At 33.2% G+C, this 17911-nt stretch overlaps 1 protein-coding gene across 2 annotated transcripts in view; it reads right to left on the bottom strand.

The window, feature by feature from the left end:
* Positions 1 to 17911, bottom strand: part of LOC123307806 (follistatin) — a 61873-nt gene that overhangs the window by 37990 nt on the left and 5972 nt on the right. For both annotated transcript variants that reach the window (XM_044890245.1, XM_044890246.1), the window contains exon 2: positions 10999 to 11159. In XM_044890245.1, the coding sequence (XP_044746180.1) occupies positions 10999 to 11074 (76 nt within the window). In that variant the 5' untranslated portion in view covers positions 11075 to 11159. The remainder of the gene's footprint in view (positions 1 to 10998; positions 11160 to 17911) is intronic.

The following is a 17911-nucleotide window of genomic DNA, read 5'->3' as shown; positions in this document are numbered from 1 at the left end:
TCCTCAAGAATCTACTGATGTTAAAATATTTGTACTAATCAAAGACTCGCCCTGTATATTGAATAGGGAAGATGAGGTAAGGTTTGAAAGGCCTTTCTTTTCTGAGTTCAAAATATCATTTTTTTTTCATTCAAAGCGAGTATTTCAAATTTGTATCTTGTACAGAGTTGGTTGGTTTCGTTGAACATATTGAAATGTTAGAGAAAATTTGTTGCATAAATATCATGGCCTTCTGCCCTACTAGATAGGCTCAAAGGAAAAGTAAAGTGATGAGGTTTAATCTGATCTGGTTGATATTTTATAACCATTCATCGAATTAAGGCAGTATTTGTATTCAGTTTTCGACTTTTGAAATACATCTGTGATATATACAAAAATAAACGGTAAGTTTCTATATATAACCAAATAACAAATACCTAAACAAAACGAAAATCATTAAAACCACACCGACAAACTCTTTGGTTGAAAATTAGGTTATCCCTGAAGAAAACTAATGGCGAAACGTTCAAAGAATAATTCATGTTGATACAAATAGTCCAATGAATCCTATTCAAAAGATAATATCATCCAAACAATAAGTCTGAAGTCTGATGAACTACCACAGACTATTAAGCTAGCATTAAGCTTTATCTGTTTCAATGTTTCAAGCATTCAGTTGATTGTTCGAAATTCATAATATGGCGCCTGCTATCACTAATAGCAATTCGAAATAACTACCATTTATCTTAATCTATAACCAAATGTGTGTAATGAAGACGGACATTACTTCAAACGGAATCAAAAATGTCTGTTAGTCAAGTAGAGCTATATTTGGAAACACAATCTAGGATCGTATTCGTAACTCAGTAGTATCACTGCAACAAACAAATTCTTCACCAGAAGCTCAAATCTCTCGTGTGAAAAATTACAATAAAACCGTCTTTTTTTTATACAATGTCATTCAACCTCATTTTCCCTTTCTTTTGCTGAAATTTTACATCATATTTTAACTTTTGAGTGCAATATACAGGGTGAGTCTTTGACTCGTACAAATATTTTAACAGTCAATTCTTTTGACTGTTAAACACTTTTTCTTACTCCATTATTCCGATTGGGCCCTGATAAAAAGATTTAGCCATTTTAAGTTTTCATAATGAGCTGTGCCACCCCTGGAAAAACAAAACACTACACATCTGTGAATCTTTTAAACAGTGTTGTATTCAGCCAAAGTACCCAATTTTTCAAATTTCACAGATACTTTTTAGTTTTTGAACGAATTACAAGAAAACGACGTATTATATGAGAAAATATAAAGAATACTTATTTCACAAAAAGTTCCTAAATTCATTAGATAGCGTCCAACTTAGTTTCAAAAGTTGGGTTCTTTGAACTTTCAGTATTTTCATGGTACGTAATGGTCATAATGAAAAAACTGAAAGACATGGGCGATATCTTGTGTTCGAAAAAGATTCATCAAATAAATGAAAAACTATATTCCGAAATTCATTGCATTCGATAAAACCGTTAGTGATATAGAATTGAAAATAAATTTTTTTGTTTTTCTAACAGCGTGTATCTTTTAAACCAAGCCGATTCTGAAAAGATGGTAAAGAAAAAAAGTGTTTATTTTGATCTCAAGAATCTACTGTCAAAATAATTGGACGAGTCAAAGACTCATCCTGTATATTACTATACGCAGGGAGTAAAGAGAAACTAATAAAAAATTGGTGGACGAATTCTCAAAAGGTTTCACCTAATCTCCCTGCCATAAATATGCAGACTGTGAGTTTCTAGAATAATTATTGCTGAAGATACATCGGAAATTTACACAGACTATTTCATAAGTCTTCAAATAATTCACCCAAAGTATGTCCCCAATAAGAATGGTTCATTCTATAATGCTGACCCAAATGAATTCAATATTATTGTTGAAATAAACTTCAGCTAAACACAGTTTATCAATACTCCTCTCTCATATAAACTCCCACAAACATTAGCATTGTTTCTCGAATGCACTCAAACTATTGACCCACTGAGTACAGTTGAAATGGTTATTATTTATTGTTAGAAAAAATTATGGTACAGAATATTCTCCTTGTTCTCGAGAAATCTTGTATGCATTTCTTAACTTTCACTCTAGAGTCTAGAAAGTTGACTTTGAGAGTTTATTGCACATTTATGTATACCCTCTAGTCCTTCGCTGATAATGATAATTCGACAAGATTTCAGTGGATCCTTTTATAATTCCATCGATTCGTTTATCTTGCAAATATCCAGCACTATATTCGTGATAAAATTTAGAAAATATCAATTAATACTATTGTAACATCCTGATTGTCGATGAATTACAATATAAAACACAACATCTTCATCAATTCTGTATCTGGATGCAAAAATGCGGAAAAAAATGAAGGACGTCAAAGAAAATGTTCCTTTCAAGGTAATCAAACATTTATGTATTGCAGATCAATTGAATGAAGTGTGTGGCATGACACGCAGGGAGTGGTTTCAATGTCAAGGCTCTGGCATCAAGTAAATGATGACTTTGTCTAGCGTACAATTCGAGATCATGATTCAATTCTGGATTGAATTAATAGAAGTCATTTCTTACGTAACGCAATTTTATAGGTTCGAACTACTCATAGGAGTAGAGTAGGAGAAGGAGTAGAAAGGAGGCATAGGTCTTTTAGAAACTTTTGAAAGCAGGAATAGTTTGCAATTTTTTTCATTTTTCTGGTTTTATTTGGAAATAATGAATTACACATTTACATATCTCTTTGTGCAATATCCAAGCATTTTGTAACCCAACGTTTCATTCCGAGGAGTAATCATTAGCTCAATTTGTTTCAAAAAGGCTATTTAAAAAAACTAAAAGAGCGGATATTGAACAAAGTTGAATTTAAAATCATGAAGTTCGAAAAGCTACACAAAATCTCCACAAGTTGAATTCGTAGAATGGATCTCATTGAAGAAAATTCAAAAGTGAAATGATAGTATTTTTAAAGGGCTATCCAAAGTAATGGACATGGAAAGTTATTACGAAAAAACAATTTTTGAAAAAATTTAATTATTTGCAGTTTCTACTGGTACAGTAGACAGACAACATGGATATATTTTCTGCAATTCGATTTTAAATTTCCTCAAAGTAATTTTGAATGATACTGCTTAAAATCAATATAAAACCATCATTATTTTCATTTGAATTGAGAACTGATGTGCATTCAGAAAATTTTTCTTAATGATTAGTGCGAGGAAAACTAGGTACCTATATAGTTTTCAGAAAATCCGAAATAGGAATTAGGAATGAAGGAAGTCAGAAATTATCTCTATAACGTTTAGTTTCGAAAAACAGTAAAAACTGCCATTTTTTTTCAATTGTATTATCCGTAATATCTTTCGATGCTTTTGTTCGATAGTTTCTTTGATATCAAATTTGGTTAGCCCTTGAAAAATACATCACACTGATGGTTCACTAATTTTGCTGAATGAGTAAGTCACACATCACGTGAAACTTGCTTTACCTCTAAGTATAAACATAATTGTGGTGAATATTTAAAAAGTATATATTTGAGAAAATCCAGTTAACATTCCTTTTCATAAACTTTTTAGGGTTTTCACTCCCAATCTCTGAAACAAAATCAATTAAAAATGAAATCAACGATTTGCTCCTGCGTAAATTCTTGCACTAATTTGTCAGGAGCAAATTAACTAGAAAAAATTGACATTAATTAATGTCAAACAAAAACCACAACTCAGAAGATTTTCTAAAAAATAGATTTTTCGTCTGATGAAGGAGTCTGATATAGACTCCGAAACGTTACAGAATTATAATTTCAACGTTATTTATTTTGAGTTCATTGTCAGGCAACAATTTTTTCTAGTTAATTTGCTCCTGACAAATTAGTGCAAGAATTTACGCAGGAGCAAATCGTTGATTTCATTTTTATTTGATTTTGTTTCAGAGATTGGGAGTGAAAACCCTAAAAAGTTTATGAAGAGATGCAGAATCCTCCCAGAATGAATTTCAATCGATAACATTCCAAATCCTACCTATGAACTCAGTGTGAAACTGACGGATCCATAAAAAAAATTGTAAAACGATTGCGTAGACCTCTCTTATTTCGTCCCTTGAGAATCATAAGACTTTTATAAGTAATCAATTCAGAGAAACGATAAATTTAACGAAGTTCAAAGAACCTTCAGGCGCCACTTAATTCGATGTTTATTGCCGAATTAAAAATAAATTTATAGTCGGGAGAATCTGATGATGAAAAACTCAAAAAGCTGTTTTGTGTTGATTGGCTCTTATCCAAAAATATTTCGCATTATTGGGGACAAGTTCAAAATACTGGTTCCCACAATATCAAGATCGGTGTGTTTTTAGGAAATTTTTTAGAGGATATTGAATTCTAATTTTCACGCCGTAATGCTGTTGGTGTAGAGTAAAAATGCTCAACTCAAAAATTATTAGGATTTGAATTCACTTTTTATATACCTAAACTAGAACAGAACATAGTTAGACTTTCAGCTCAGAATACTCTTTATTTTCGTGAGCAAGTAAATGAAATGAAACGTCAAAATATGTATAACCGTAAGTTAGTATAATATTACGATTTTTCTGCGATACGAACCTAAATTTTCTGAAACTGAGAATTTCTTTTTCGGGTTCAAACAATTTTTTTTTTGGTTTATTCTCAGGGCTAGAGAAATAAGTTTCGCATGAGTAGAAAGAAATCTCAAAATATACAGGATGAGGCTTTGACTTGTACGTGTATTACTTAAGATTTCTGAGGTTGAAAGAAATACTTTTGAAAAGATACATGTTGATTTTATCGGATGGAATGATTTTCACAATACAAATTTTCATTGATGTGATGAATTTTCTTCAAACACAAAATTTCACCCACATCTTCTATTTTCTTCATTATGAACATTGCATACCGAAAAATCCCAGAAATTCGAAAAATCGGTACTATGGGTACTTTAGTTCAATGCAACTCTGTTTAAATGATTCACAAAATTAAATGTAATGTCGTAGAGTTAGCTAATTATTCTGAAGGAAATTTTAATGGGTTCAATTTGAATCTCGTAACTCTTGTGCGAAATGAAATGAACAACGGTAATAAATGATTAGATTATTGGTGTGTGAATATTTATTCAACATGTCCTTCAGTAAGTTCAGTTGTCTCTATGGACAATCAAGAACTACAGCTAAGAATTCGGTGTTGTTGGAATTTGAGGCAGAACCAAATCGGATGAACGAACATTCGGGTCGGATATTAGCTAAGTTTTAGGGCAACTTCAGCAATATTTCAAAAGAACTGTATTGAAAATACGTAATGTGATGTTATGAGCATGTATTGAGAATCAGAAATGCATAAATCTATTCGAGTCTGTTCTCCAAATATTTTTCCTGAGTAGATATAGTGAAAATTCCCTGTCCGTCAACTATCATATTGGATATGATATTTGACCAATCAACTGTGTTTTATTAAAATCATATTGAATTACCCCCCTCACGAATTCGAGTTATCAAACGGAAATTATCTTGAAGAAGAACAGTAAATACTCCTTCGAACCCTTACTCGACAGTGTTGAAATATCGACAGATTTGTTTTCACAACGAAAAAAACTGTAAATCACAAATCATCCTTGACAGCTGACAAAATGGGCCAGTTCATATTTTGCACTCGTTGATCGATATTCGATATCAACGCAAAACAAAATAAAACGAGGGAGTATCATTGGACTTCCTTTGGTAGAACAAGGATAGAACGAAGCAAATGACATGGTGGCGCCGCCACGAAACTGATCCCATATCCCCGATTTGCTGAAATGCTGCTGCATGCAAAAAGTGACAAGTGCAAGCACCAGTGTTTTAGACATCTTAGACATCACAAAATAACTCCTTCTACGTCAAATTGGCCGGAAACTAGAAAAAGATGGCACTAAATTACAGCTTTTGGACTGGAAAACTAGATTCCTTATTAATCGTTTGAAGGTTGCTCAAGATAGGAGGAGTTCTCATGTAGGAACACCGCTTTTAGGCCATAAAACTTCTGGAGTACCCTTATTACTTAATATGTCGAAGGAATTCTATGATTTTTATTTGAGAAACGGAACGAAAATTGAACATTTTTTGAAAATAACCCACTTCCATTTTGGAAAACGCGGCTCTGTAAGGGATTTACTTAGAAACCCTTCTTGTATAGAGAACAACTCATCTTAGGATCTCATGACTCCAGAGCACTATCATCCTTCATTTTACTTTATTTTGAACCAATATTTCTATGATCGCAGGTTTCCTTTAAAGGTCATAAAGGTGCCCGGAGTACCATGATGTCATAATCATCATTTTGGATTACAATTTGACCAAATACCAAATCCAATGTTCGAAGAATCTCTACTGAATAGTTCAATGAGGAAAAGTGATTGAAGTGAAAGGCTACTGAACCTAACAGTCCAGTCAGTCAGTCAGTCCAACGCTTTAGAGCACGATTTCGTTTTCGTGATGACAAAAACTGATGCCTTCCACCATCTACTGGCGACAACTCATTTATATCGACGAGGTTTATCGGAGTTCTTCGTCGTTCAGGAAGTGATGCAGACGTCTTTCGTATCTGCGACTATTGGGTGTCGATGGAAGTCGGCCATGCGCAGTTGTGGAGGTCATCCGACGACCGGTGGGTGACAATACGAATCCAAATTAAGGAATCGTATACAAGATCGGGTGTTTTCACTTACGTAACGCTGCACTAAGTCGGCCTTTGGAGGTTATTACCTCTTAGAGCTTGCGCCACCGAGTCGTCTCTTGGATGTCTGGCTGGCCGACGGATGGTGATTCTGCAACTTCGGTCTCTGAGACGTGTCTGCGAGAGATTTCTCTGAGGTTCGACTGGGAATTTGTTGTTTTCCTATACGATGCAACATTCGGCTCGATTCATTTGGTGGCCATCGTTTAAGCAGCAAAGGATGTAACGATGAATTAGAGGCAGCAAAATTATGACGAGTTTATACATAGATACTGAGGATTAGGTAATACCTAAGGAACCAATCTAATTGGCAGATAGCGTGCACGTGCCATATGCCCATGGGTTTGGTATTAGTTCTTAGTTACTCTGCATAAACTCACCATTAGTTTTTTAATGGATGAAATCTATACAGGATGAGTCTTCGACTCGTACGAATATTTCAACAGTAGATTCTTGAGATCAAAAGAAACACTTTTTTCCTTTATCATTTCTTCCAAATCGGCTCGTTTTTAAAAAGATACAAGCTGTTGAAAAACCATAAAAATGGTATTTTCAGTTCTATCTCACAAACGGTTTTATCGAATGAAATGAATTTCGGAATATAGTTTTTCATTTATTTGATGAATCTTTTTCGAACACAAGATATCACCCACGTCCAGTTTTTTCATTATGACCATCACGTACCATAAAAATACCAAAAATTCAAAGAACCCAACTCTTGAAACTAAGTTGGACGCTATTTAATGAATACATATTTGAACGTTTTGTAAAATAAAGGTTTTCTTCATAATTTTTTTTTATAAGTAATGTGATTTGATAAAAAATATCTGTGAAATTCGAAAAATTGGATATTTTGATCGAATGCAACTCTTTTTGAGAGATCTACAGATGTGTAGTGTCACAGATTTAGCTAATTATTCCGAAGGTAATTTTGTTTTTTCAAGGGTGGTTCAGCTCATTATAAAAAATTAAAATGGCTATATCTTTTTATCAGGGTCGAATCGGAAAAAATGGTATGGGAAAAAAGTGATTCTTTTGACCTCAAGAATCTAATGTTGAAATATTTGTACGAGACGAAGACTCACCCTGCATATCGAGGGATATCCCCCAAAATTACGTTCCTATAGCTCCCCTCCAACACCGAAATAACAGAAGAATCATCACTTGGAAGAGTGCATCCTGTCTCAAGACTCTCGTGGTCAGTCAGAATTAACATTCTCAATTTCAATATTGAAGGGATTTATAAGGAAAAAATGATTATTTACCAAAATTCTCAGAAGATTGTGAAGCAAACTGTAACTGGAGAACAACTTCTTGTTTTTAAGCAGGTTAGGTTAGGTCATTATTCACTAAAATTCTCAGAAGATTGTGAAGCAAACTGTAACTGGAGAACAACTTTTTGTTTTTAAGCAGGTTATTAGGTCATTATTCACCAAAATTCTCAGAAGATTGTGAAGCAAACTGTAACTGGAGAACAACTTTTTGTTTTTAATCAGGTTATGTTAGGTTAGGTCATTATTCACCAAAATGCTCAGAAGATTGTGAAGCAAACTGCAACTGGAGAATAACTTTTTGTTTTCAAGCAGGTTATGTGACTGTTAAATTATTACTATCTCTTTCTTCTTAAATCATAATCATAATTTCGAGATGGAAGAAGATGAAAATTGCTAGTTTGATTACAAAAACAGTCATGAAAAGTTGCTATGTTTTGAATATATCTTCTCCAATCAGTTTTTAATTTGAAAAATATTGAAGCATCAAGAAATTCTGTTAATCATGATAACTGATAACATTTCGGAATTACAAAAACTATCAAAAAGTGACCTGCCAAATTTCAGTGCTTGAAATTGTTCCATTCAATAGGTTCGTCTGTGATGAAACGAATAAATTTAAGAAAAACTTATTACATATACAAAAAAGTTGCTACCCCCACATGAGAAAATTTCGGAATTGAAAATCTGATAAAATGGCTTTCAGAATTATCGAAATCCGCTAAACCATTCAAACCAGAACGATGCTTTCTTGTAGCCTCAGCTAAAAGTTTCAGTCTAAAGGACTTTCAGTGTCGGGAAAGAATATAATAGGAATAATAATTATTCAAATTGAAGAAAGATTTCAAATTTCAATAAAACACTTCTTGAAATAAACCAAATGCAATAATATACCACTGATCTCCGCCCAACAACAGATTATACAGATTATCTACCCCAAACATATAACCCGTAAAACTTGTGATGGAAGATTGAAATACATACTTGCAAAATTCAAAATGAAAGACGTGATGGGCATACAATTGAAAATAATAGGGAGTGTAGTGAATAATCTGCATTGCAATGAAATAGTAAGTGACTTGAGTGAAGTACACATGCATCAAATCTGCAATGCATGCGTATCACGTTTTTCGTTTTGAATCCAACAAGTATTTCATTAGGTATTGGAAGTTCCCATTCAAAAATTCCGAAGACGATATCTGCATAGAATTAGGTTGAAATATGGTTATCGATTCGTTTCGGCTGAGAAAAATTATTTTTACTCGTTAATTCGTTTTAGTAACTTGTTGTCTTCGAAGGTTTTTCATTCCAATAAGGATCTTCTACTTTTTGGTTCAGTTTGCAATTGCAAGTCTCTAGCGCAACGAACAATCCAATCAGTTAAAAACCTATTGCTAACTCACAGGTCAAGTAGCAGACAGAGAAAGTGACAGAAGTCCATTAAAGTTTAATGCTCCATTAAAATTGTAATCCTCCATTAATCGCTTCAAAAAGGACAGTTTCTGCAACTGGGCCTAAGTAGTAATAAACTGGGAACACAAGAATTGTCAACATATCAGTTTGCAATAAGATCAGATCAGAATCACCAAACTCTGTATATGTAACTATCTTGGAGAAGCCATCTTGTATTCCTGAATTCTATGTTGTGAAAATTATGATTTCTGACGCCATAGAATACCTCTTTCTGATTCCTAATAAAACGTATCTAACCGAAAACTAATTACAAGATCCTTGGAAATTGTTACTATCCAGTAACTTTCAGTTTTGGAATTATGGCTCAATTCATGAAAACAAAAGAAAGATAAAAGAAATTGTTATTTAACAATTTCCAAAGATCTTGTAATTAGTTTTAGGTTAGATACGTTTTATTAGGAATTAGAAAGAGGTATTCTATGGCGTGATTCTTGTCAGTGGATACGGACAAGAATCACAATCTTCTACCTTGAAATTCATCCTAATAATATTTGTAAAGAAGTAGTGCACCCAGAATAGGTTTTTTTAAGGTCTTAGCAAGGCAATTCTTTACACTAAGTTAGATAGCATTCGGACATTTCCGACCCTAATAACAAAACTCTTTCAGCAAGTGCTTGAATAATTGTAAGTAACTTTGAATATTAGCATCCACAATTTTTTTAGCTCAGAGAAATCCTCATTCACATGTTTTACCCTATTAGAGGTAGGTACCTGCGAATTACTTAAACACAGAAAAAATACGAAGGGGTAGATCTATCTTATTTCCAGGAAAACCATCCTATAAAACTATAAAAAAAAATCATAAAATCCAAAATTAGTCTAAATACTTCTCTTTGGAAGAAAAATAATATTTAATATTTTGATGGGTTCTATACTAAATGGTATTGTGGAATCTGATATAGCCAGAATAGGCATTTTTTTCGATAGAGATGTAAGTTATCTATTCAAATAATTGTCCTTGAAAAATTTATAACATGTATGTGTGTGAAATCGTATTAAGAAGATAATATATTATAAATTGATATGTTTCATCAGTTGAATAATTTTTTTTGTACTCAATAGTTTATTCTTTATTACATTGAAGTGATTTCATTTATAGTTTTTTTGTACTTGCTGGATAATTATTTGAGCTATTTTGATATATCTGTTTCTCTTTGCTTCGTCTTTTTATGTAACCAACCCAAATCCAGTGATCTCTTTCATGACGAGTTTTTTCGTAAAAATTTCAACTTTTATTGATCAAAGCTATAAAATATGATTTGTACGAAATATCATCAGAAAATGGATGTAGAACAACGTGAAAAATCAATTCTTAACTTTATAATCGATTTCTTCAGAAAGTCAGAGATGCAATTAACGAATTGAATTATTCTGGAAAGATTCCAAGATCTATGAAATAACCAAATAACCATTGAACTCAAGAAATTTATTGAGTTCGATGTAAATAACACCTTGATCGCTAACAGCAAATCTTACATAACTGATTATCATAAATGGAGCAAAATTGAAAAGCAGGTACTTACCGACGGTAAAATTAAATTTTGAAAGTAGGTGGAATACAAACAACAATCGAAGTTTGGAGGAGAAGTGAGCATTCATTTCGATTGGACCCTCTTCTTTCAGATGACGGGCCGAGGCCCCTTTACCGCCTATTCACATCGCTATTCCATCCGAGGAAAGTTATCTGGAAAAAGATTGAGCGCATTAAATACTTCCCAACACAATATAAGTAGTAATAATAATACGAGAAAACTATACTAGAGCTAACTGCAAAATCTAGCCTATGCTAGAAAACATTAGAATAATCATCATAGTTTTGAACTTATTGGGCCTCTTCAGTTCAGCGTAGAGACTACTATAAAAGTTCGTGTCCATCGAACAGTCATAGATGGGATATTTTTCCAATTCGTTACTAGGTACTTATGCGAAAGATACTTTAGAATATAACAGGGACAGACATCACTTTTCAGAATATTGATTCAATGAATTACAGGAGGGTGAACAAACGCAAAATTGCATGTGAATCAAAGCATGTCATATCAGACAAAATTACTTTCTTACGAAAGTTTTCACGAAAAGCTGTTGGATGAAAATATCAGATTTGTGTTCCTAGATGAAATTTGGATCGGCTCTTCACCAGAACTGATGTAACGTCCTCAATTTTTTGAGAACTTGAGGGAAATATTTATTCGAATAACAAAAAATGATTTTATTTTTCCCTTCAAATAAGACTAAGTTTCAAAGTAGTTCACCCATAAACATATAGCTTATATCACGATTATTAAAAAGATATTACCTATTTATTTTATATCAACAAACACCTTTCAGAATTTCAAATATAAAATTATGCCCCCACCCCAAAATCACTCCCAACCTGCGATTTCTTTCTTTCCCTATATCCCTTCTTCTGGAAATATGGAATAAATATTTCTGGTACGTTGCATAAACCAGTTTTTGCAACCAAGAATGGTACTTCTTTTTCCATTGAATGTCCATATGCAACTGACTATTTATGGAAAATAGGTAGGTAAACCAACAAAATAAACAAAACACTTTACTGCTCAATATATATCTCTCAGAGGGGACTGGAAAAGTATCCATTTTGCTGAACATCTTCATCAGAAGGTAGTAAACGTCAAAACTCACAATGAACAGTGCGGAGGAGAAATTCTCGTATTTTGAACCAGTAGTCGCACATTCCATGATATTTATGAAAATGTGTCATCGTATAATAAACATAAAGTTGTTTTTATTGCTTCTATTAATATTGGTACGATTTCATTGTGGTGGATTCCGAACATTACTTGAAATATACCAGGGAAGGTCTTTGCGTTACATCTGTGTTCCCATAAAATCATCGATTTATACATATTCTTTATGATACGGTATTCGAAAAAAATACCGACTATTTTCCGATTTAAACATAAAAAATACTTTTATATTTTTGATGTCGGTAATATGTTATTTTCAAGGCAGTGATTTTTATTCATTTTGAATTGGATTTCTTGATGAAATATATTCGTGTCAAATTCAATTATATCCCTCCGTCAAACGCTATCATACAGGGTGTGCAACTATTGGTGGTGCCATTTTAAGACAAAACTTCATATGATCGAATGTCTTGAACGTTAACTCATGAGAAATAGGGTGATAAGGATTCGAGAAAAATATCTTTTTTTCATAACTACTGTTCTTGTGTTACTATTGTGAATATTTTCATGAAATTCGCTACATATCGAGATGCATTTTCTGATGTACAAACAATATAATCTATTATTTTTTCGAGTGGTCTCAGTGGGAGTAGGGGTTGTCCATTGATTCTATTCTTGAAGAAAAATGGTATGCCACGGTTTCTGAACAAAATATAAATTGTGTTTGTGGAATTCCCATTCATTTCGAGCTAATTTGATGATTATACAGGGTAAGTCTTTGACACGAAGAAATATTTAAACAGTAATTTCTTGAGGTCAAAAGAAACACTTTTTTTCTATACTATTTTTTCCAATTCAGCCCTGATAAGAAGATATAGCCATTTAAGCTGTGCCACACCTGGAAAAACAAAATTACCGTCAAAATAACTAGCTAAATCTGTGACACTACACATCTGTGGATCTTTTAAACAGAATTGTATTCAGCCAAAGTACCCAATTTTTCAAATTTCACAGATACTTTTTGATTTTTGAACATCAAATCACTCGAAAACGGAGCATTTTACGAGAAAATATGAAGAATACTTTCATCTTACAAAACGTTCATATATTCAATAAATAGCGCCCAATGTATTTTCAAGAGTAGGGTTCTTTGAATTTTTGGTATTTTTATGCTACGTAATGGTCATAACGAGAAGACGTGTGTGATATCTTGGGTTCGAAAAATATTCATCGAATGAATGAAAAAAAAACTATATTTCGAAATTCATTTCATTCGATAAAAACGTTTGTGAGGTGAACTAAAAAGAACATTTTTTATGATTGTTGATTCAACAGCCTGTATCTTTGAGGCCGAGCCGATTCGGAAAAAATTGTAAGGGAAAAAGAGTGCTTCTTTTGACCTCAAGAATCTACTGTTAAAACATTTGTACGAGTCAAAAACTCACCCTGTATATTTCATGATACTTTTTTATATTCATCTCAGTAACAAATAAATCGTAACTCAATGAAACCTACATTTTCTAATTCATTAGGTATACATAGGTACAGGACAAGAAAAAATATAGGTTGCTATTTGAAAAAAATAACTTTTGATTGAATTTCCATTTGAATTTTCAACTTTAATTTTTGAAGGCCCTGTGTATCAGATTGCTCAAAATAGAAATGAAACGTATGATCCAATATGTTTACAAGAGCTGGGCAAAATTTGGTTCTGATAAATTCATTAGAAAACTAGTATCAGCTATTTTAGTGAGCACCTACAGCTGTCAAAATTTTAGGAAAAAGTCGAATATCTCAGAATCGGTTCTATATAGGACCATGATTGTCATACCAAAGTTACCTTGAAATTTGACAAGGAATTCAAAAATGCAATAATATACAGGGTGTTCCATTTAAAATAAGAAAGTTGATACCAACAGGGAAAAAACAGAGCACCCTCTATTGAGGTGGGTTATAAAAATAAAAGTTCAATCGATTACAGACAAGTTTTGTATCCAACTTTTCTTCTAGCTCCTTTAGTTTCCACAACAATATATTATAATTTTGACGATACAAATATCAAGGAGTTTTGAGTTATTATATTTTTGTCTAAATATTAACTTCAATCGTAGTTGGTCACATGCAGCCAAAATAGAACTTCATCATCATAAATAAACCTTTTTGCTCGTTGTTGAGTAACGCGTTTCAGAAGAAAACAAAATGCATCCTGATCATTTCCCAGCAGTTTTAAAATATGCATTACGGCATCACAGTTGTCATGTGTGTCAAGTTATAGCTTTCTTTGCATCAATATTGCATTTTACGTATGCCAGTGAGGTTTGTAAGTACCTATTTTTAACCTGTACTCTCCGTGGGCCAATGCCATAGCCACCCGAAAAATTCGTATATTATTATAACGCTGCCAGAAAGTCTTGGGAAGAATTCGAATTGGGAAATTCATGAATTAACATTCACTATTAGCATTGAGTATTAAATTGGGGTTTTAATATTAAATGCTATTAGGGAGTAGGGAGAAACTTAAGTCAGATATTCGAATTAATCAAGAAAAGTAAGTATTGGAATGAATTAATTATTGAGAAATACACTGCGCAAAAAAAATTAACGCACATTATGGAAATCTCAAATTTACTCTACAACTGAAGGTGTTCTCAATGATAATTATTTTTATCAGAATTATGCATGTATATGTTATCCACTTTCAACGGTTTTCTTCAGTACAGATGTTTTTTCCCAGCAGGAATAAAAAAAAGATGATATTATCAGATTTCGAATGTATTCGCTCCATTCTAAAATCAGTTGTTCTCGATCAATTCTGGTGATCAATAGTTTTTCTTTCGTTTGATTTTCTACTTTAGATCGCTATGCAACGCGAAACACGCAAATTGACCCAAGAGGAATGTGCCCAAGCGGTAGTTTTGCGAGAAGAAGGGTGGACATACACAAGAATTGCAGAAAGGTTTGGAGTTTCCCATACAAGTGTGTCCAGAATGTTGCAGCGATTCAGGGAAACAGGTATGAATGTCCGAAGACTAGGACAGGGTAGACCACGGGTAACAACTGCCATTCAAGAACGTTACTTGAGAGTTTCTTCGTTGAGACAACGGTTTGCAACCGCTCGCCTCCTTCAAATTCAGCTTGAGTAAGCTCATGAGGTGCAAATTAGCACTCAGACAATAAGAAATCGCCTCAGAGAATATTATTTAAGGCCTCGTGTCGCGACAAGAGGCCCAGCTCTTATACCAGCCCATCGAAGGGCGCGTTTGGATTTTGCGAGAGAGGCCGATTGGGAGAGAGTTCTCTTCACAGATGAGTCTAGATTCTGCCTCTACCATTGTGATCGACGTTCCCTTGTATACAGACCACAGAACACACCGATGATTGACTTACTTTATGATACAGACGTCCACATGAAAGATATGCTCAGTGCAATTTCCTGAATACTACTGGTTTCGGGGGAGGATCGATTATTGTATGGGATGGAATATCTTTGACTGCTCGCACAGACCTAGTGGTCGTTGATAATGGAGCTATGAATGCTGATAAGTATATAAGGAACATTCTTGAAGAGCATGTATTGCCATTTGCCCCATACATACATTAGAAGGCTGAGAAGTTCAGAAAATCATCCTGCTACTCTTAATGACTTAGGTATCCAACTCGGAGAAATCTGGAAAGGATTAGATCAGAACATTTTAAGATCACTCATTTTGAGTATGAACTGTCTTTGCCGAGCTGTAATTAACGCAAGGGGTGGAAATACCAAGTCTTAAATCACTTATCAGCATTTCAGTATTTTGAAAATTGTTCATTTTTCTTCTTTCACATAAGATTCGGTGAAATCCTGAATTTTTCTTCCATTTAATGTGTCTTGTTTCGTTCAAAACCTTTCCAAGAGAACATAAAAAATAAGTTATAAAGTCAATGTAGAGTTAACTTTCATAAAATTGAGATTTTCGGAATGTGCGTTAATTTTTTTGCCCAGTGTATAATATGAACCTTATGTTGACAGATTGCCAGAATCAATATACTCATTCTGATTTCTTTATTTTATTTCCAATGAGAATAGTTGTTGATCATCTGATTTAATTTCCAGCTTTTATACCAATAATTTTTTTTTACCACCTTGAGCAAATTTGTGGATGCTATGTGAATAATGTGATACGTGATATATAGGGTGACCCGCATAATAGTCAAACAAAATATTTCTATAAATATGAGTTTGACGGAAATATCAAAGTTCAATTTTATTTTCGAGTGCCCTTATTCTTGAGTTCAATTGAATAGAAAGAAGATCTATCATCTCACTTTATCGCAGATCGAGATTGTGTATTTTCTTTTCACTTTTCCCTTTAGTTGTTCTACTCCCTGAAGTTCAAGAATACGGGACCAATATTAAGGGAGTAAATGAATAGTTGCGAAAAATTTTAAGGGTGATTCCTTGCCGAAATCGAAAAATAATGTGGGACTTTTATATAACTTCTTCTTGAGAAGCCCCTGCTAAGATATAGCCCCCTGAAGATAGCACCTAAAGAGCAATTTTCAATTTATTCCAGAATACTGACAGATATTAAATTGAGCAAATATTATATTGGAGTGAGAAGGCAATCAAATAAAATTTTGGTGGACCTCATTCTATAATTAATCTTTCAATGGTATGATAAAATAGGCAAAAAACTTTCTCGAGTACGAGTGACAAACCTGCGAGCATATTGATCATGCGCAATATATCCGAGAAAAACCAAACTACATTATTGCTATTTCGACCTGATAGTTTATTTTGAGATATTAATTTTCTGAATGATTCTATTAAAAGACCGCCTTAGAAACTGCAACGTTCTATCATCGAAATAGATCCATGTTGTATTTTAAGAACAAACGTTCGAATTCCAAAATTTCTAGTATCTATTCGTATTACCGATATGATGAATGAGGAAAGCATAGTGAGAAAAGCGGTTTAACGGATTACTAATTCGTTTCTTTCGATTCAATTTTTTTTCTGGTGAAGATAAAGAATGGATTATTCTGCACAAAATGTGAGAACAACAAATGGAAAAATACCAATCTTAGTGGGATGGAATTGATGAAACAAATATAACCTCTTTATCAGTATTTTGAAAATATTAGTCAATTGTTTCTTGTTTATGAGTGAAAAATACGGTGTTATGCTGGGTGATTTCATGGAATGTATCATTGAAAACCAACCAGGAGCGTTACTGCAAAAATAATAATAAGGATAACAGTACCTTATTGCCCTAAAAATGGCCATCGACCTTCAACTTTATGTAGGAATGTACTTTTGTTTAAAAATACCACTTATAAGTCGATAAAGTACTTACAAAAGGAAGTAGAGGTCAGGAAAAGCATAATGTTTTCAAAGCATTTCTATATGTTCCGAGTAAAAGACACAACTACGAGGATAATCTAATTAGGACAATTGAGGAGTTTACAATTTATTTCCTATGAATGATTTAGTTTAGTTGACTTGAACTGAAAAGCATTAGTCGGGTGATATGAGATAATAAGTGCTACAAGGAAGATGTAAAATAAAGACCTGTCCCTATTAGCCCACGATTTATGTCAACTAAAGATTGAGTTTTTAAAAGTTCTTTTCATAATTTTTAATTTTACTGGTCAACTATACTCCATTCACTTTTATTTAAGCAGTCGGTTGGCCATGGAAATTTGACACATTTCACACTGTATAGTACGAAAATGTGGGGTTATGACGCTTGACAAAACATTTTTGGGTTTAAATCAACGCTATGTTGCCCGTTCTACGTAAAAG

The sequence above is a fragment of the Coccinella septempunctata genome, chromosome 2 (assembly GCF_907165205.1).
Source record: "Coccinella septempunctata chromosome 2, icCocSept1.1, whole genome shotgun sequence".
Classification (NCBI taxonomy): Eukaryota; Metazoa; Arthropoda; class Insecta; order Coleoptera; family Coccinellidae; genus Coccinella; species Coccinella septempunctata.
This window is presented reverse-complemented; position numbering and strand designations above follow the sequence as displayed.